The 21,845-nt window shown below is 44.3% G+C and overlaps 1 protein-coding gene across 1 annotated transcript in view; it reads right to left on the reverse strand.

Annotated features, from left to right (window-relative positions):
- Positions 1-257: 257 nt before the first annotated feature.
- The window catches only part of LOC126088612 (cAMP-regulated phosphoprotein 19), a 34,604-nt gene continuing 13,016 nt past the window's right edge, over positions 258-21,845 (reverse strand). Inside the window, exon 4 of the mRNA XM_049906836.1 lies at positions 258-1,064. Within this exon, the coding sequence (XP_049762793.1) occupies positions 882-1,064 (183 nt within the window). The 3' untranslated portion in view covers positions 258-881. The remainder of the gene's footprint in view (positions 1,065-21,845) is intronic.

Raw genomic sequence — 21,845 nt, forward strand, 5'->3', positions numbered from 1 at the left:
ATGGATACATTTTCAACTAAATTCATTTCAGCTATAGAAAATTATTAAAACAAACTTAACACAGCAACATTTTTATAAGACATGGGCCTCAGTAACTAGGATTTTTAAGACTTACAGGATGACTACAGACAAATTTGGCAATCAACTGAAATTTCTGATGTCAACTATTGGATAAAACTATACTTTAAGCAATGTCAACAGATTAATTCTGCAAACTCACAGGGATGTTTCTGAAAATTTAGAAATTAAATGGAAACTTAAAAATTAATGATGTATTTTTCCTTTACAGTTTACATTATACACATTTGTACCAATACCGATTTAATAATACAGTAACAAAATTTTATATTTTAGGTTCAAAAACTTATGCTTACTCTTTCATTTACACCATTTCCCCTTTAATTCACAACTGGTCGCAAGTTGGCATGTATTTTCTGCAGGTTAGCAATATTTACGATAACATTTTTACAGCTGTATTTCACTGACACAAGAGGCCTTGAGGGGGAAGGCTTTGCAGATAAACTTGACAGAAGTTATAAAATAGCAGGTAACACTATCTTAACATATATGCTGAACAAGAGATTCTGCTTTGACTTTTGTCAATTTATGAAATTTTATATTTAAATCTAGCTGGCTGAAGTGAACCAGGCACAATACATCTTTAATAAGGCTGCATAAATTACAAAATTAAGAAGTCAAATGCAGAAGCTACAACTGCTGTTCCTCAGATTTAAAACTAATTTAACAACTGTTAAGCATAGAAAACTGGTTTACAATATGTAAACAAGTTGTGTAGCAATTTGAGTTATACAAATACAAAATAAATAAACATCCTAGATCATTTCATAGCACAAGATATTAAGTCTTCTCATGCACTGACACTATGTTGTCGAGCTACTCGTGAATTTGCAAGGCTGTATTATGGATGTTTTACGAACAGGCACCGTCTCTGGTGTTGGAATGGCGTCTCCAGTAACATAAGCAATACCTGCTGGAACCTGACGTGCTTTTGCTGCAGATTTCTGTTTTGCCATTTGGTAGTCTCCTGAATCAAAGTATTTTTGCTGAAAAGAAAATGAGCACACATTATCAATGTGAAATAGCACAAGTTAAGGAACAAAACTACACAGAAATAGTCTAAGACCTGACTAATTAGAAAAAGCAGCTTGCTGAAACCCAAACATGCATTAGGAGTAATGTCGCATTTATTTGGATCATTCCAAGTACTCCACAATTTTTTAGTGAAGCAGCAAAGCTCTTTTCTAAAGAAAATCAAGGAAAACTTGAATTAGGGTGAGAGTTGTTACACTACTTTTTTTTGTGGTTTTAGGGCCCCCAACTTCAATGGTCATTAGCGCCCTGACGACGTTAAGAATGCACTGCGAGGCACAAGTTTAAAACAACAACAACTAAAAGGGAAAACACGATAAAAGACAGACTGACAGGCATAGGATTAAAAAACAGCATCATCAAATGTCCTTAGCGAGGTTTGTCAAATTGATAAAACGAAGAACACGAGCAGCTGCTCGTGGGTCATCCGCTAAAATGGCATCGAATGTATGTGGCAGGTTAAGATCTAGGCGCAGTGTGTTAAGATCTGGACAGGACATTTTTTTTTTTTTTTTTTTTTTGTTGTGGTTTTAGGGCGCAAAACTTCTATGGTCATTAGCACCCAGCCCGTGACTTAAGACAGTAAAAAACCGAAATTTAAAACCAGCAGCAATGGGAACAAAGTCAGAAAATTGGAGAAACTAAAAATAGAAGACTGCTTAAAAATCCATTACAGAAAGGGGGTGATTGTCCCCAAAAAAGGCTTCAAATGACTGACGTCATTTCACTGTCACTAATAAACTGTAGAACGCGGTCGGCGGAGCGCGTGTCATCTGCTAAAATCGACGATAGATCAGGCGATAGCTGTAGACGGGAGCGTAACGGATTAAAATAGGGGCATTCAATTAAAAGGTGTCTTACCGTCCACAGCTGAGAGCAGTGGGGACAGAGTGGGGGAGGATCGCCGCTTAAAAGATGTCGATGGCTAAAACGACAATGCCCTATCCGGAGTCTAGCTAAAATTACCTCCTCCCGACGACGCGTTCGGGAGGAAGAGGAAGAGGTCCAAGCGCAAGGAAGGGCTTTCACTTCCCGCAATTTATTACAGGGAAGTGCTGACCAATGGGCATGCCATAATTGAGCAACATGGAGACATAAATCGTTCCGAAGATCGGTGAAGGGAAGCGACTGAATAGCTGGCCGAGGAAGAGAGACTGCGGCCTTGGCCGCTATATCGGCCGCCTCATTCCCACAGATACCAGCGTGTCCCGGGAGCCAGAGGAACGCCACCGAGACGCCCCTCAGGTGAAGCAAGCGCAGACAGTCCTGAATCCGGTGGACCAGAGGGTGCACAGGGTAAAGAGCTTGGAGACTGAGGAGAGAGCTGAGAGAATCTGAGCAGATAACGTACTGTATCCGCTGATGGCGGCGGATGTAGTGGACAGCCTGGAGAACAGCGTAAAGCTCCGCAGTATAAACCGAACACTGGTCTGGAAGCCGAAAGCGATTTGGGGTGTCGCCAACAATATAGGCACTCCCTACACCTAACGATGTTTTCGAGCCGTCGGTGTAAATAAATGTGGCGTCCGTCATTTCTGCACATAGAGCAGCAAATGCCCGACAATAAACAAGTGTAGGGGTACCATCTTTGGGAAATTGACAAAGGTCACGGAGCAGGCAGATCCGGGGACGGAGCCAAGGCGGTGCTGTACCCCAAGTTGTCAGGAAGGTTTTAGGAAAGCGGAAGGAAAGAGAATGGAGCAGTTGACGGAAGCGGACTCCCGGGGGTAGTAGGGAGGAGGGGCGGCCTGCATACCCTACATCAAAGGAGGCGTCGAAAAAAAGGTCGTGGGCTGGATTAGCAGGCATGGAAGACAGACGGCTAGCATAACGACTCAGGAGGACTGCTCGCCGACTGGACAGCGGAGGTTCAGCAGTCTCAGCATAAAGGCTTTCCACAGGGCTAGTGTAAAAAGCTCCAGACACTAAACGTAATCCACGGTGGTGGATAGAGTCGAGACGCCGAAGAATAGACGGCCGAGCAGAGGAGTAGACTATGCTTCCATAATCCAATTTCGAGCGCACTAAGGCGCGATAGAGGCGGAGAAGGACCACTCGGTCCGCTCCCCAGGAGGTGCCATTCAGGACACGGAGGGTGTTAAGTGATCGCAGACAGCGAGCCGAAAGATAGGAAACGTGGGAGGACCAGCATAGTTTTCTGTCAAACATAAGACCCAAGAATTTAGCGACGTCTGAAAACGGAAGGTTGACAGGACCTAGATGTAAGGAGGGCGGAAGAAACTCCGTACGTCGCCAAAAATTGACACAAACGGTCTTACTGGGTGAAAAACGGAAGCCAGTTTCGATGCTCCACGAGTGGAGGCGATCGAGACATCCTTGAAGACGTCGTTCAAGAAGGCTGGTCCGTTGAGAGCTGTAGTAGATCGCAAAATCGTCCACAAAGAGGGAGCCCGAGACATCAGGAGGGAGACAATCCATAATTGGATTTATGGCGATGGCAAACAGTACAACACTCAGCACGGATCCCTGGGGTACCCCGTTTTCTTGAGAGAAAGTACGGGAGAGAGTAGTGTTCACCCGCACCCGAAAAGTGCGCTCTGCCATAAATTTGCGAAGAAAAAGGGGCAGCCGGCCTCGAAAGCCCCAAGAGAACAGTGTGCGGAGGATGCCTGTCCTCCAACAGGTATCGTATGCTCTCTCCAGATCAAAAAATATTGCTACCGTTTGGCGTTGCCGGAGAAAATTGTTCATGATATAAGTGGAGAGAGCGACAAGATGGTCAACTGCAGAACGATGCTTCCGAAATCCGCATTGGGCTGGTGTTAAAAGGCTGCGGGATTCCAGCCACCAAGCTAAACGGTAATTCACCATACGCTCCAAAACCTTACAGACACTACTCGTGAGAGAAATGGGGCGATAGCTAGAGGGGAGATGTTTGTCCTTTCCAGGTTTCGGAACGGGAACGACAATAGCTTCCCGCCACCGTCTGGGAAAGGTGCTGCCGGTCCAAATTCGATTATAAAGGCGAAGGAGGTAACGCAGACTATGGGTGGATAAATGCAGCAACATTTGGACATGGATACCATCCGGTCCTGGGGCGGAGGAGCGAGAAGATGAGAGGGCATGTTGGAGTTCCCGCATGGAGAAAACAGTATTGTAGCTTTCGTGATTTTGGGAGGAGAAAGCAAGAGGTCGCACTTCCGCTGCACGTTTCTTCGGGAGAAACGCTGGCGGGTAATTTGAAGAGCTCGAAATCGCAGCAAAGTGCTGACCCAACGAGTTAGAAATTGCGACGGGGTCCACTAAGGTATCATGCGCGACAGTGAGCCCAGAAACCGGGGAGAAACTAGGCGCGCCTGAGAACCGTCGAAGCCGACTCCAAACTTCCGAGGAGGGAGTGAAGGTGTTAAATGAGCTAATAAAGAATTTCCAGCTTGCCTTCTTGCTATCGCGGATGACGCGACGGCATCGCGCACGGAGCTGCTTGTAGCGGATACAGTTGGCCAAAGTAGGATGGTGACGGAAAATGCGAAGAGCACGTCGCCGCTCACGTATTGCGTCACGGCATGCCTCGTTCCACCAAGGAACTGGGGGGCGCCGGGGCAATTCGGAGGTGCGTGGTATTGAACGTTCCGCAGCTGTAAGGATAACGTCGGTAATGTGTGTGACCTCATCGTCGACGCTGGGAAAGCGACGGTCATCGAATGTCGCGAGAGACGAAAAAAGTGTCCAATCGGCTTGTGCAAACTTCCAGCGTCGCGGGCGCATATATGGCAGTTGAGGCTGCAGTCTGAGGACACATGGAAAGTGGTCACTCGAGTGTGTATCATCAAGGGCGAACCATTCGAAGCGCCGAGCTAGCGGAACAGTACCGACCGCAAGGTCCAAATGAGATAAGGTTGTCGTGGAGGCAGACAAAAACGTGGGGACCCCAGTGTTGAGCCAAACTAGATCCGCTTGGTGGAAGACGTCTAGCAATAGTGAGCCACGTGGACAAGGGTGTGGAGATCCCCAAAGCGGGTGGTGGGCATTGAAGTCCCCAACCAGCAAATAGGGGGGTGGAAGCTGACCAAGAAGATGAAGGAGATCAGCTCGTGCCATTGGTGTGGACGATGGAATGTATACAGTACAAAGAGAGAACGTGTATCCGGAAAGTGAAAGACGGACGGCGACAGCTTGGAAGGAAGTGTTTAAGGGGATTGGGTGATAATGGAGAGTATCACGGAGAAGAATCATGAGTCCTCCATGGGCTGGAGAGCCTTCAACAGAGGGGAGATCATATCGGACAGACTGAAAATGAGGGAGAACAAAGCGGTCATGGGGACGCAGCTTTGTTTCCTGAAGACAGAAGATGACCGGCGAGTAGGAGCGTAAGAGGACCGACAATTCATCCCGATTGGCTCGAATGCCGCGGATATTCCAGTGGATAATGGACATGGGGTGAAAAGGGAATGGAGGAATGTGACCAAAGTTGCTGTCAACTCAAAGACTGCTCGGAGCTAGCAACCGACAGCATGGAATGGCATTCAGCCGAAGGCAGAAGATCCTGATCCATAAGTTGGTCAGGAGCAGTCCCTGCCACCAGCGATCGGCCGGTTGACCGGCCACCAGCAGTGCGCCTCGGCGACACAGAAGATGGCCGAGGGCGATTTCCGCCAGGTGGTGCTGTAGAGGGGGCACGCCTTGGCGGAGAAGGAGAGGAACTGGGTTTCTTTGTAGCCTTCTTGGAAGAATGTTGTTTAGAGGAAGGAGGAACCGATGGTTGTGAAGCTGCGGTCCGTAAAAACTCTTCACGAGTATGCTCTTTTTTCGAAGACTTGGCGTCCGACTTTTGGGCTCGAGATGTAGCAGAACCCGACGAAGGGTGAGCCATAGAGTGGGCAGGCGAAAGTGGTGAGGTTGAACGAGCGATCTTTGCGCTGGCCGATCTGACGACCGTGGTACTAAAGGTGAGGTCGCAAGTCTGCGTGGCCGCCTCCTTTGTTGGCCGAGGAGAAGCAAGGACAGTGCTATATTTTCCTGTCTGAGGCACGGTGGGCTTGCGACTGGCGAATAATTTTCGAGCAGCAAAGGTCGACACCTTTTCCTTCACCCTTATTTCCTGGATGAGCTTCTCATCCTTAAAAACGGGGCAATCTCGAGAGGAAGCAGCGTGGTCACCCATACAGTTGATGCAGCGAGGGGATGGAGGTGGACAAGCACCCTCATGGGCATCCGTGCCACACGTAACACATTTGGCTGGATTGGAACAGGACTGGCTGGTGTGATTGAACCGCTGACATCGATAGCAACGCGTAGGGTTTGGGACGTAAGGGCGAACGGAAATTATCTCATAGCCTGCTTTGATTTTCGATGGGAGTTGAACTGTGTCAAATGTCAAGAAGACAGTGCGGGTTGGAATGATGTTCGTGTCAACCCGTTTCATTACTCTATGAACTGCCGTTACGCCCTGGTCAGACAGATAGTGCTGAATTTCTTCGTCAGACAATCCATCGAGGGAGCGTGTATAAACGACTCCACGCAAGGAATTCAAGGTACGGTGCGGTTCCACCCGGACAGGGAAGGTGTGGAGCAGAGAAGTACGCAGCAATTTTTGTGACTGGAGGGCACTGTGTGTTTCTAACAACAGGGTGCCATTCCGTAATCTGGAACAAGACTTTACAGGACCTGCTATTGCGTCGACTCCTTTCTGAATAATGAAAGGGTTGACCGTGGAGAAGTCGTGACCTTCATCAGACCGAGAAACAACAAGGAACTGTGGCAACGATGGAAGAATCGTCTGTGGCTGAGACTCAGTATGCTTACGTTTGTGACTAGACTTAGTGGAAGGTGAGGAAACCATTGCGGAAGAATCCCCCATGATTACCGGCGTCTCCGATGGCGCGCTCCTCCCTTGTGGGGGCCCTCTCTGAGGGCACTCCCGCCTTAGGTGATTGTTCACACCTCAGGTCACACCTCCCGACAAACGGACGGAGGGACCAATCGGCATTTTCGGAAGGTATCAGCTCGGGTAATCACCCCTCCCTGGGCCTGGCCGTTACCAGGGGGTACGTACGTGTCCTACCTGTCTACCCGGGGCAGGGAATTACGCGTTACCCCGTCACCGGCTACGCACGAAGGGCGTGGGTCGGCCTTCAGACACGCACAGGGAGGAAGAAAGAGAAAGGGAAGGGAAGGAAGAGAGGTCTCAAACGCCGCAGCGGAGAAAAGAGAAAGAGAAGAGGTAAGGAAAAGAGAAGGACAAAGGAAGGAAAAAGACAGAGAAGGACAAAGGAAGGAAGAAGACATAAAAGCAAGGAAGGCAAGAAATGCAGTACATTTACGAGCGTCCGTCTCCGGACGTAGGCACAAACCATACTCCCAGATGGGGAGAAAGAGAAGGAAAGAGCCAGAGGTGAGGGGAGGAGGGGCGAAGATAGGGATGGGGAAGGATGTGGAATGGGAAGGTATGCAGCCCGGAAAGGAAGGAAGGCCACATTAGCTCGGGGTCCCGTGCTCGCTACGCACGTATCCACAAAAGAGTTGTGGACCCCCTGGGGGATGGACAGGACATTAAAATGTGTCTAACCGTCAGCAAGCACCCACAGGGACACAACAGCGCCGGCACAGCCGTCAGCAGATGGCGATGGCTGAACCGGCAGTGTCCAATTCTTAACCGGGCTAAAACGACCTCCTCCCGCTGAGAAGGGCGTGAGGAGGACGTACAAGCCACGGCAAGAGGTTTTAAGGCCCGAAGCTTGTTGTCGGTAAGTGCAGCCCAATCGGCATGCCACAGCGATAAAATGCGCCGACAAATGACCCTGCTAAAATCGGACTAAGGGACACAACAAGAAGCTGTCCGAGGCTGGAGGACCGCAGCCTTGGCCGCGGCATCTGCAGCTTTGTTCCCAGGGATACCGACATGGCCAGGAATCCACATAAAGCTAACCGGAGAACCGATGTCCACCAGCTGCTGAAGAGAGCGTTGGATCCGGTGTACGAAAGGGTGAACCGGGTACGGATCACTGAGGCTCTGGATGGCGCTCAGGGAATCTGAGCAGATGACATAAGCAGAATGTCGGTGGCGGCAGATGTAAAGAACAGCCTGGTAGAGGGCAAAGAGCTCAGCTGTGAAGACTGAACAATGGCCATGGAGCCGGTATTTGAAACTTTGTGCCCCGACAATAAAGGAACACCCGACCAAGTCATTGGTCTTAGAGCCATCTGTATAAATGAAAGTCATGTTGATGAACTTCGAACGAAGTTCCAAAAAACGGGAGTGGTAGACCGAACCGGGGGTGACCTCTTTTGGGAGCGAGCTGAGGTCAAGGTGAACGCGGACCTGAGCCTGGAGCCAAGGTGGCGTGTGGCTCTCTCCCACTCGAAAGGTTGCAGGGAGTGAAAAATTAAGGTGTTGAAGGAGGCGACGAAAGCGAACTCCAGGGGGTAGCAGGGCAGAGACATACAACCCGTATTGACGGTCAAGTGAGTCGTCAAAAAAGGAACGATAAGACGGATGGTCGGGCATTGACAGTAGCCGACAGGCATACCGACAAAGCAGTATATCGGGCCGGTAGGCGAGTGGCAATTCGCCAGCGTCAGCATGAAGACTCTCTACGGGACTGGTATAAAATGCTCCGATCGCAAGTCGTAAACCCCAATGTTGTATGGAGTTGAGGCGACGTAAGATGGATGGCCGTGCAGAGGAGTATACGAAGCTCCCATAATCCAGCTTGGAGCGGACGATAGACCGATATAGACGAAGTAGGACGGTTCGATCCGCTCCCCACGACATACCACTGAGAACACGGAGGACATTTAAAGAACGGGTACAACGGGCGGCCAAATATGACATGTGGAGACCAGCTAAGTTTCCTGTCAAATGTAAGGCCTAAAAATTTGGTTGTCTCCACGATTGGGAGACCAACGGGACCGAGTCGTAAGGACGGTGGGAGAAACTCTTTGTAGCGCCAGAAGTTAATACAGACCGTCTTCTCGGCAGAAAAACTGAAGCCATTGGCGACACTCCAAGAGTAAAGACGGTCAAGAGAACGCTGAAGACAGCGCTCCAGGACACGTGTACACTGCACGCTGCAATAGATGGTAAAATCGTCCACGAAAAGGGAGCCTGATACATCAGCTGGGAGGCAATCCATTATTGGATTGATCGCGATGGCGAAGAGAGCGACGCTCAAAACTGAGCCCTGTGGCACCCCATTCTCCTGGCGAAAGGTGTCGGACAGGACAGAACCCACACGTACCCTGAACTGTCGATCCATTAAAAAGGAACGAATAAAAAGAGGGAGGCGACCGCGAAGGCCCATGTATGATGCATGGTGCGGAGAATGCCCGCCCTCCAACAGGTGTCGTAAGCCTTCTCCAAATCAAAGAACACAGCCGCGGTCGGGCGCTTCCGCAAGAAGTTTTTCATAATGAAGGTCGACAAGGTAACCAGATGGTCAACAGCAGAGCGGCGCCTACGAAATCCACATTGTACATTGGTAAGTAGGCGTCGAGACTCGAGCAGCCAAACCAATCTAGAGTTAACCATTCGCTCCATCACTTTACAGACACAGCTGGTAAGTGAGATAGGTCGATAACTGGAAGGCAAGTGCTTGTCCTTCCCCGGCTTAGGAATCTGGACAATAGACTCGTGCCAGCATGCGGGAACATGTCCCTCAATCCAGATGCAATTGTATATACGAAGAAGAAAACCTTTACCCGCAGGAGAAGGGTTCTTCAGCATCTGAATATGAATAGAATCTGGCCCTGGAGCGGAGGACCGTGATCGGCCAAGTGCGTTTTCGAGTTCCCGCATGGTGAATGGGGCATTATAACTTTCACAATTCGAGGAGCAAAAGTTAGGTGGCCTAGCCTCCTCTGCCTGTTTGCGGGGGAGGAAGGCAGGGTGGTAATGAGCGGAGCTCGAAACCTCTGCGAAAAAGCGGCCGAAGGCATTGGAGACAGCCTCAGGGGCCACAAGGACATCATTCGCGACCTTCAAGCCAGAAACTGGTGAGTGGACCTTAGTGCCAGATAGCCGGCGCAGGCTACCCCAGACAACAGAAGGAGTAAAACTGTTGAAGGTGCTTGTGAAAGCAGCCCAGCTGGCTTTCTTGCTTTCTTTGATAATACGACGACACTGAGCACGTAATCGTTTATAATTGATACAATTCGCCACTGTAGGGTGGCGTTTAAATGTGTGTAAAGCACGTCGACGAGCACGTAAAGCTTCTCTACATGCTGCGGTCCACCAGGGGACCAGTACGCGACGTGGAGAAGTAGGGTGAGGGATGGAATATTCAGCAGCAGCGAGAATGACTTCCGTGAGGTGTGCGACCTGACGATCGCAGCTTGTGAAGGTTTGATCCTGAAAGGTCGCCCTGGAAGAGAAGAGCCCCCAGTCTGCCTTGGAGATGGTCCAACTAGAGGAGCATGGAGAGGGAGTATGCTGCAGGAGATGGATAACACACGGGAAGTGGTCGCTCGAATATGTATCAGCAAGTGCATACCACTCAAACCGGCGTGCAAGTTGGGGAGTACATATAGAGAGGTCTAAATGGGAATAGGTGTGAGATGTGTCCGAAAGAAAAGTAGGGGTGCCAGTATTGAGGCAGACAAGATTGAGCTGGTTGAAAAGGTCTGCTAACAAGGAGCCCCTTGGGCAGGATGCTGGAGAGCCCCAAAGGGGATGGTGGGCATTGAAGTCTCCAGTTAACAAAAATGGTGCAGGTAGCTGAGCAATAAGTTGCATCATGTCTGCCCTGGTAACGGCAGATGACAATGGAGTGTAAACGGTACAAAAGGAAAACGTAAAAGTGGGGAGAGTAATGCGGATGGCAACTGCCTGCAGGCCGGTGTGCAATGTGATGGGATCGTAGTAAATATCATCCCGGACCAGCAACATAACCCCTCCATGAGCCGGAATACCTACCACAGGGGGTAGGTCAAAACACACAGAGGTGTAGTGTGCCAAGGCAATTTGATCGCATGGGCGTAGCTTCATTTCCTGGAGGGCTACGACGAGCGGACGGTGCAAGCGGAGCAGCAACTTCAAGTCCTCTCGGTTGGAGCGAATGCTGCGAACATTCCAGTGAATAAGTGCCATCGTAAGAAGAAAAGGAAGATGAAAGAAGGGGGTCACCTCGAAGGCCGCTGAGGGCCTGGCTTCGAGCGAGCACTGCCACCGCTATCAGTAGGCGGACAGTCATCGTCCATTGGGTCTATAGGTTCATCGGTCATCTCGGGAGGATGGCCAGGAGGGGGAGCTTCCTCCGCCGGTGAATGGCCAGATGTACGGCTACCAGCGGTGCGGCCAGGCGAAACGGATGACAGCCTGGGGCAGCAACTGCTGGGTGGTGCAGGAGAAGAAATGCGCCGTGGCGGAGAAGGAGAACTGTGCTTCCTATGAGCCTTTTTGGAAGGACGTTTGGTGGAAGTACCGGTCGAAGCCTGGGAGGTCGAGGTACGTAGGAAGTCTGCACGGGATGGTTCCTTCTTGAAGGCCCGTGCATCCGACTTCTGGGTCTTCGTCTTAGCAGAAGCTGATGAAGGGGCTGGTGTCTGGGGTGATGGGAGGAAGAGGAGACGTCGACCGCGAGATCTTAGCACTGGCCGAACGGACGACCGTGGTGCTGAAGGTCAGATCGCATGTCTGGGTTGCTACCTCCCTGGTAGTCCGAGGAGAGGAGAGGACAGTACTGTATTTCCCCGCTGGGAGCAGCGTGGGCTTCCTACTAGCCAGCTTGCGTGCAGCCGAGGTGGACACTTTCTCTTTGACCCAAATTTCTTGGATACAGCGTTCTTCGTTATAGACAGGACAGTCGCGGGAGGATGCGGCATGGTCACCCTGACAGTTCACACAACGAGGAGACGGAGTTGGACAGTCACCCTCATGGGCATCCCTGCCACAAGTGACACATTTAGCCGCATTAGAACAAGACTGTCGAGTGTGATTGAAACGCTGACACTGGTAGCAGCGCGTAGGTGTCGGGACATAGGGGCAAACAGAAATAACCTCGTAGCCCGCCCTGATGCGCGATGGCAGCTGAACACTATCGAAGGTCAAGAAAAGCGTCCGGGTCGGTACAAGATCATTGTTGACCTTTTTCATGACCCTATGGACAGCCGTCACGCCCTGCTCAGCGAGGAAAGATTGAAGCTCCTCGTCGGTCAATCCGTCGAGGGAGCTAGTATAGACTACACCTCGAGCCGAATTCAAAGTTCGGTGGGCCTCCACCCGGACAGGGAATGTGTACAGGAGTGTGGCCCGAAGCAGTTTTTGTGCCTGAAAGGCACTCTCAGTTTCTAGTAATAAGGTACCGTTACGCAACCTGGTACAAGATTTGACAGATCCGGCTATGGCATCTACGCCCTTCTGGATAACGAAAGGGTTGACAGAGGAAAAATCCTTTCCGTCCTCAGATCGAGAAACGATGAGGAACTGTGGGGCAGGCGGTAGTACTTTTGTCACTGGTGGCTGGTCACGTTTCTGTTTTTGGGCAGAAGTCGAGAGAGATGGAGTAGAATCCATTGCGGAGGAACCCCCATGATTGCCAGCGTCTTAGATGGCGCGCTCCTTCCTTGTGGGGACCCTCTCAGAGGGCACTCCCGCCTTAGGTGAATGTTTACACCTCAGGTCACCTCCCGAGAAACAGACGGAGGGACCAATCGGCAGGGTCAGAAGGTATCAGCTCAGGCAATCACCCCTCCCCGGGCCTGGCCTTTACCAGGGGGTACGCACGTGCCTTACATGTCTACCCAGGGCGGGGACTTACGCGTTACCCCGTCACCGGCTACGCGTGCGAACGCGTGGGTCGGCCTTCAGGCACGCACAGGGAGGAAGGAAGAAGAGGAAAAAGGAGAGAGAGAGAGAGAGAGAGAGAGAGAGAGAGAGAGAGAGAGAGAGAGAGAGAGAGAGGGAGAAAGGACAGACTGTCAAACGCCGAGGCGGAGACCTGAGAAGTCAAGGAGAAGTCAAGGAGAAGTCAAGGGAAAGAGTAAGGAAAACAGTGAGGCGGAGAAGAGCAAAGGAATGAACCAACAAAAGGAAGGAAGAAACGAGAAGTGAAAAACCAAAAAGACCACAATCATAGGTCGTGGAACCGTCCGTCTCCGGACGCAGGCGCTAACTACCCCCGTGAGGGGGGATCGACTCCTTTTAGTCGCCTCTTACGACAGGCAGGAATACCTCGGGCCTATTCTAATCCCCGGACCCGCAGGGGGGGACACTACTTCTGGAAATTACACTGACCATGAATTTTACTTCATGTCAGATTTTGATGAAACTTGGCACAAAACAAGCCTACATATAGGCTAAGAAAAATATCCAATTTTATTAAATTGGTTGAGCCATTTTGATAATACAGCAATGAAGATGTCAAAAATAAAAAACCACTGAGAATTTTTAATTGCTGTAGTAACGAAGCTAAAATGGTGGGAGAGATTTTTGCAGCATTTGGCATGAGCTTTCCTATAATACAACAAAATGGGTTCGAGATGCATTTTTAAAATTCAAATGAATGATTTAAGTTCTCAACTTAAAAACCAAAAATTATAAATCTTTGTATTTTTGACTAATTCCTGAAGTACAAAGTGGGTTTATGTGTTCAAATCCTTTAAATTTTGAAAATTCACATTTCACCAAAAAATTGACAGATTTGTACCATTTGTAGACTTAAGTGGACAAACAATTTACCCATAAATTTATTTTCATGAATTTGTAATATGTTTATCAGAAGTACTAAAATTTTAATACAACTGCAATCTGGAAGTAGGGAGATTTGATTACTATGTGTGAAAGTAATAACAGAAATTCCAACAATCAAATGGCTAATTGCTATTATTGAAATTGCCCATGCCCTATGACAGTTAAGGGTCAAGCAGTCTAACAGTCGGGAGCTGTTATGATTCAGTTACTTTAAATCCACAAGTATCTGCTGACTTAGTGTCAGTCTGATGAGAAAGTTGGTGATATGAGCTTTAACATTTTAAGGTGCTGCCTAGTGAACAAAAATTATTTTTGTCTTTACACATCATTTTAGTACATTTTTTTAGTGTTCTGTACAAACAAATTTTAACTACAGGTGGTATTACACAATGGCTCAGGAAGAAAGATTTGACAATGTTTTAATTCTAAAAAAAATCAGTGAAAAACGAAGACCAGGAACTGTGCCTGAGGGTATGTGCAGTGTTTCCCCAATAACTTAAAAATTTGATAATTTTATGATGCAGATGGGTTCATTGAAAATCATTCAATGAAATGACTAGAAAAATCTTCAGATTAAACAAGCTTTTGTTCCTTCACCTTTCACTAAAAAATTAAAAACCACTGAGCACTTACACAATTATTTGCACATGCAAACAATTCCTCAGAAAATGAGGGGGTCAGTGAACAGTAATAGGTAACCTGAAACTAGATTTTGTTCAAGTTGTAGGAAAACTAATGTAACTAACTTGATAGCCTGAATGAGTACTGGGAAGACTATGTGCGAATTTCATATTCAGAACTATGTGGCGTCCCAGGGAAAAAGGTATATTAGAAAGTCCTGATAAAAAAAAACACTGTCACAAGAAGTTTTGTGACTAACAATTACTTTTATGAAATTACAATAATTAGAGTAATGCCAGAAAAGAAACTAGGAAGGAGGAAGACTTAACATATCCAAAAGCCTCTTTTTTTTGTAATTTAGAAGTTGAATATAGAAGTTCCAAAGCTAAGTTTCTGGCAATTATAAAGTTCTCTAAATTTAGACAACTGCACCCAAAACACTGCTTTTTAGCTGGTCACAGCTAAACACTAAGTATGTGTTTGCACTACATGTACAGATATCCAACTATTGAGAGTAAACACTATGCTTGGTCTCTTACACTATGGATAATTAGGCTCTTATTAACACTTGTTTGGCAAAGTGCTGTGCAACCCAGCATCATTCCACTGCATTATGGGAAACTAGTCCTTGCTCAGGAAGCGACTCAATAGGAATAACACTACAAAGTGTATTTAACAATTTGTTTGAAAATCACATTTCAACAGTGGGCAGATTTTAGAAATACGCAGACCTCAAGAGTTCAATTATTTTCTGAAAAAACTGACTACACTAATACTCCACGATTTTCTAGAGAAGCAGCAAAGCTCTTAATTAAATCAAGGAAAACTTGAATTAGGGTGAGTTGTTACACGACTTCCAGGAGTAATACTTGTGAGCCAAGATTGGGCCCAGGGTCATGTGATCATGTGACTGTACACCCTTCTCCTAGTGTATTACTAATGAGAAGAAAACAGCAAACAAGTTACGGCAATTTGTGCCTAGAGCATATCATAGCAGTCAAAAGTTTAACTCAGTTTTTAAAAACGGATTTCAGATTGATGTACAGAAGGTATTCTACTTTTTGGATGCAGTGCAGACCAATACAGGAATAATAAAGAATTTTGTGAACTTTTGCTTCCGTAAAGATTTTGACACTGAAAAGGACTTTATGGTTTCTGCGACGAAAGCAAGTCTGCAGAGGCGAAATTCTTACTCCGCACCAATTTTTTGGTTGGGCAATTACAAATATTACATCTGTGCCTTCTGATGTTTCAGTATAAGAATACATTGAAAGATTTCTGCAAGAGTACTTTTATCAATCCGTTTCCATAAAACAGAACAAGTTATATGCTTCTATACTGATTGCATCAAGTACATCAAAAATATTGTTAAAAACTTTCAGACAACAGAATTTACTGTTGAAACAGATGCAAAAGCCTCTGCAAATACTGGCTTTGAAAGACATTCATGGATATCTTTCTGTTTGCCAAGAAATTGTGGTTGGCTTCTATTTTAACAAAAGATGAAGATAGTTATGAAGTTAAAGTCACTTCCCTTCATCCACCTGGCCCATCATTGTCTTATGCATATACCATAAAACTAGATATTTTGTAGTTATGTATAAATGATATTCTTTGTTATGTAAAACCAGTAGGAAGAGTATATGGATTCCTCGAGGGTAAACTAAAAAAGAAGCATTTAAAACTTGGGTTAGTCTGTTTTAAGATTATTATTAGTGACATTTGGAAGGTCACTAAATTTGACTGGGTACATAGGTATTTACTCGAATCTAAGTTTGGGAAAATTATTTCTAAGTAAAATGTGAAAATTTGAAATTCATACTTAGGCAATTAGTTAATGTGAAGCATAAACTTCAATTTTTTTTTGAAAATTTGGTTTTTGAGAAATTGCTAATTTAAATTTTCATTTAAATTTACAAAGTTTATCACAAACTTTTGTTATGTATCATAGGAAAGCTCATGGAAAAATCTGCAAAATGACACCACCATTTTAGTTTAATTAGGTGAGTTGTCTTTTCAAATTATGACAGCATGTTAGAGAACTGTACTGCTGCGTTTTTGAAATGGTTTAATGGATTTTTAATTAAACTGAGTATTTTTAGTCAGTGTTTACTACTTTTGCATTAAGTTTCATCAAAATTTGGAATGGTGAGTAAAGTCATCGACATGGAATTACCCATTTGTAAACTTGGGATAACTGGAAAGCAGGTATAAAAAGTTGCTCGAGGCATTTGCTATAATTGTAAACATTATTTAGCTTTTTATATTTCCATAATATAAATATTTTTTTGGGCCTTTCAGTTAGCTTCATTTCAGAATGACAACTAAGGTTTTTTTACTTATTGGCGAGGGAAGTACGTTTATGGTTTATTAATTTTAGAATTCTCAAACGAGAAAAATTCAAGCTAAATAAACAATTACAAAGTGGGGTAATTAGATACAGATACTGATTTGTAATCAGTAAACAATGTTAGTGACGCACACCTACATTAAAGGGTGTATGTTGCAACTACACTATAAATGCTGTGTCAATGAGAGTGCACAGCAAGTTTAAACATTTAGGGAAGTAATGCAGCTTATGGTGTCGCGGAGTCAATCATACAGGTATCCCACCAAATTGAAGGACAGAAGTTGTTTCTTTAAGTGTACGGACCTTAAGTAAAAGAAGAAATTAAATTTTACCCTTTATACACCATTTATACAGTTATTTTGATCTCTATGTCGAAGGGGTACCACTGGATAAATTGGGCCTTTGGCAGCATCAAGGTCTTTTTCCACAAACTGATGCTATCCCCACCCATTGTTTAATAGCTCATGCAAAAATGAGAGCAGTGTGATAAGTACAAACTTCACTCATTGACAAAAATTTGTTTAATAAAATTTATTGACAACTTCATTTAAATGCAGTCATCCTGTTGAGGATTTAGTATCAGGTCTGTATGAAAATTCGCGAGTTTCCTTGAAGAAACCTGAGCCCCTTCAAAAGCCCAAAAGAATGCTAGAGACCATTTGTAGTTTATACCTTCTACATGGAACTGATTTGCATTAAGTGTGGGTTAAAAGATAAAATTTGCTTTGTCTACAATTGTTGAGTGTGTTTGGCTGTGAGCCAATGGGTTGGAGCACCTGGGAAAGAAGGAATGCAACTGAATAAGGTTTCTGCTGGATCAGGAAGGAAATCTTTGGCCTAAGTTGCTGCAGGTGTTGCCTGCCGCTACTAATCGTGTAGTGTTTTACAGTTCAGACTAACATCTAAGCAAGAACACTATGCTATTTCAATGAGTTGAGAGAGGAGCCCAAAGTTTTATCAGTGGTTCACCACAGCTTGTAGGCCCCAAAAGTGTTAAGCAAAGCACACCTTACCTAGTCCAAGTGGTGTTTTGATATTTGATGAGTTAGCCAGCAATATTACTCTAGTTAGTGGAAATGGCTAGAGACAATAACATTTGAGTACTACCTCTTGACAAATTCTTGTTTGGCTCCGAGTTGTATGTTATCTACTACTTCAGTTTTATCTAGTAACAATTTCTTTTAAGAACTGATTTTTGAACTTTTTCAAAAAAAAAAAATGTTCAGAATTGTTGAATTATTTGTTTACAGTTACACACATGCTGACAAATCTATACCTAAGCTACAGTTTATGGCTGCAGTTTCCATAAATTCCCAATTTATTGAGGTAAATTAACCTGTTACACAAGCAAGACATTAAAAAATTCAAAAGTTTGTATTCTGGGACAATATTAGGAAGGTACCATTTAGCAAACTAGTAATTGCTTCAAAGACAAAACTGACAAATTGTTTCAAATTACCTTATCTGCACCAATTAAAATATCAATACAGAATTTTTCTTGTATGCATACTTTTACTACAGTTAAAAAAATTTTGTTCTTTAATTTCACAAATATGAATTTCTTCAGAACAGGAGTATCTTTCCCAAATCTTTCATAGTCTTTTGCCCACTATAACAGTAGTAGGTGTAGTTTTTGAAGCGATTTTACATGAGCTCTTACATATATGGCAAATGTGGCTTTGATAATTTAAGAATTTACTAGTTTGTGTGCTGGCACCACCATAACCCTGTAGTAAAAAAAAAATTTCATGTTTTCAGCAGTTTTAGTGATTTGAATGGTGCATTGGTTTGGCAACATTACTGAACCATCCTTTGGTGACACCCTTTGTTAGGTTAGAAGTACTGCAAAAGCTACAACTGAAATCTTTTGAAGTTAAGCTTTTTTCAATGCCAAAATATTTTCAGGAGCACAAGTTTAGCTTCATAAAGCAGAATAATTATGTAAGATACTTTTAGTCTGTGTTTAGAATATGGATTCCATATTAACTGTAAGAGGAAATTTTGAAGCAAGCACAAGTCTCCAGGATAATGAACTCGTTTCCTTTAGCATTCCAAGTGAAACACTTCTGTCTGCAGTATTGACTTTTCTCTGGTCATTTCTGCTCCTGTACATCTTTCCTAAATTGACAGTTCCCACACCATTCTGTATCCCCCCCTCTACAGTTATATACAAAGTCTTTACCAAGTCTGCTTTGTAAATCCCTTAGTGTTCCTTTTATAATTTTTCTTTGAAACTTATTAAATCACTGGTTATGTTTGTTATGCATTTGTTTTCCTGTGATAATCTGAACCTGCCTGCTTGGCTTGTTTTACTGTCAATATTTGACCATTATATTATCCCTGTCCAAGTTAGTGTATTTTTCAGTTTACGAACAATTTGTCAGCGAATGCCACTGTAGGAAATATTCAAAACCTGGATATCAAGTACCCTAAGTTTTCATGATTAGAACTATCAGATCAGTGTTAAAGCCTCCACCTCCAGTAGTCTGCATATCATTAAAAACTCCTTAACTGAAACTTCTTGGCAGATTCAAACTGTGTTTGAGACTAACTCCAGCAGACCTTTGCCTTTTGCAAGCAAGTGCTCTACTGACGTAGTTACCCACGCACAACTCAACATTTTCTCCAAGAGTTGTTCTGTCAGTACCTAATTGTTACCCTTTGGAAACACCCTAACTTCTTGATGAAACTTTCACTACTTCCTGCTAGTGATCCACTGCTGTAACACACCTAAGATCTTTCAACAACAATTTTTATAACCTGGAACTTAATGAATTTTATAATAGTCACTTCCTCTTTATTAGCTCTACAATAGTATTTTAATTAAGTACTTAAAGCATGATAACTAAGGTGTGCTTTGTAAGTGCAGCCAGCTTAAGATTTCAGCAGATACTTCATCTGCTGGGCAGGAACTGGGGCAGTTCTGTTCTGCTGTGTATCTGTGCAAGCATAGCCTGCAGCTCTTCCAGTGGACTTCAAGTGTTATTGCTTTCATGCATGGTCAGCATACAACAAACTCTTGAGTATTCTACTGTGTGAAGTAGCCCACACATTTTTCACAGTTTAGATTCTTAATACAGTAATAAAAAATGAGAATTTTTTAAATTGCCATTGACAAAAGCCACATACAATTATAGTGTAATATTAGAAATGGAATTAAACAAGTATTTACAGAAGCATACATCAAGGTACAGTAACTTCGTGCTCTTCTAGATTCACTGTACCACAGTACAGTATGTATGTGTTTACTTCTGGGTTTACATGTTTCATGTAAATTTACCTCTAATTTCACTTTACTGTATACTTATCACAGTAAGTGATAATAATGCAGCATTTTGCTTGCATCTTTTACATTTCAGCATGCCAGGAAGGGTAACATTTTTAGAATAAACACAGGAGCCAGAGCAGTTGTGCCAGCAGTGACCAGTATGGAATGTCAACATCGTTTTTCACATTTGCAATCACTAGTAAAATAGTGTCACTCATTGCTCTAACACTTGAATGGATCTTATGTACCATCAACAAGACAACCACTCTGTCAAAGTTCTTAAATTCCTGTGGATCTTCAGGTCTTTACTCCTCTTAACAGGAAGTAAATGCTTTCCTTTTACACCTTCTACCCAGCCAGAGTCAAACAATTCCTGCACCTAGCATTACATCGTCATTCTACCCTTCTAAGAGCTAAAGGTTGACACTCATGGCAATTGCTGTGTAGATGACTTGTCTAAAATGCTGTGAAATTTAAACACAGGTAATCACTTGCAGGTAGCAAAACGACAAAACAGTGTACATATTCTGTATAATTAAAGTAATTTCATTATAGCTACACAAAACTATTGTGTAATAAATACTAAGACTTCTTAGACATTCCAATACGAATAAATAGCTTTCACACCCAATGAGGTACTTTATGTCAATAAGCCTGTAGTTCTGAATGTGTTCCTTGGATGGCTGGTGCAAACTACACACTATTTGTATCCTGTAATATGTCCAATAAAGTTGGCAGTTCCACACTTTTACACTTGGGGCACTTGCTCCAACTTGTGTGTTTTGTTTAATAAGGGTTTTAGATTTTATCTATGTTGATCTCTCTCTTCCATTAATGCAGTCCAAGATTTGTTTATGTTCAATACAACGAAAAGATTGAAATTGAATACAAGATAAGAGGAATTATTCAGATATTTGAAGGAGAAAAAAAATAGTCATGGAATTTGAAGGTAGGAAGAATGAAAACACAGTATGGGGTTATCGACTGAGGTAAATGAATGAAATAGGAAGCCACCTGGTAGAATTTTGCAAGCTGTATAATTTAATCATGGCCAACACTTTAAGGATCATGGAAGACATTAGGAGACACTAAGGTTTCATAAGAGATTTTGGAACCAGATTTTAAAGTTTAAGACACTTCCAGAGAAATGTGGACTGTTTGGTTATTAATGACAGATTGAAACTGAGAAAGACTAATAATTTAAGGAGATCAGACCTGGAGAAGCTGAAAGAACCAAATGTTGTAGAGTGTCACAGGAAGCAATTTACAGTTACAGAGGAAAGGAATACAGTAAAAGACTAACAGATGAGCTAGTTCAAGCAGCACAGGCTCAAGTAGGTAAGACAAGGGCTTGTACAATTCCTTGAATAACAAGAGAGGTTGAAGAAAATATAAACCTGCAGTAAATGAAGAAAGTGAAAAGTGATATGAATGTCTGAAGTGACTGACATTAAGTGGAAAATCATCATGCAGGAATGGCTGGAGGACAAATTTACACCTTTAGAAGTTTAAATCAATAAGGGAAAGAGGTGCCACCTACAGGAAAATTAGATACTTTTGGAGGAAAGAGAATCACCTTTATGAATATCAATAACTGATGGAAAACCAGTCCTAAGCATAGAAGGGAAAGCATAAAGTTGGCCCAAGTATACAAACAGTTTATGCAAGGGAGATGTATTCGAGGGCAATATTATGGAAATTGAGAACAGAGATGAAGACAACATGGGAGATACAATACTGTGTGAAGAATCTGACGAAGCACTATAAGACCTAAATCAAAACAAGGGCCCAGGAATAGACAACATTACATTGAAACTACTGATAACTGCGAGAGCCAGCCATGACGA

Source organism: Schistocerca cancellata, chromosome 6 (genome assembly GCF_023864275.1).
Source record: "Schistocerca cancellata isolate TAMUIC-IGC-003103 chromosome 6, iqSchCanc2.1, whole genome shotgun sequence".
NCBI classification, from domain to species: domain Eukaryota; kingdom Metazoa; phylum Arthropoda; class Insecta; order Orthoptera; family Acrididae; genus Schistocerca; species Schistocerca cancellata.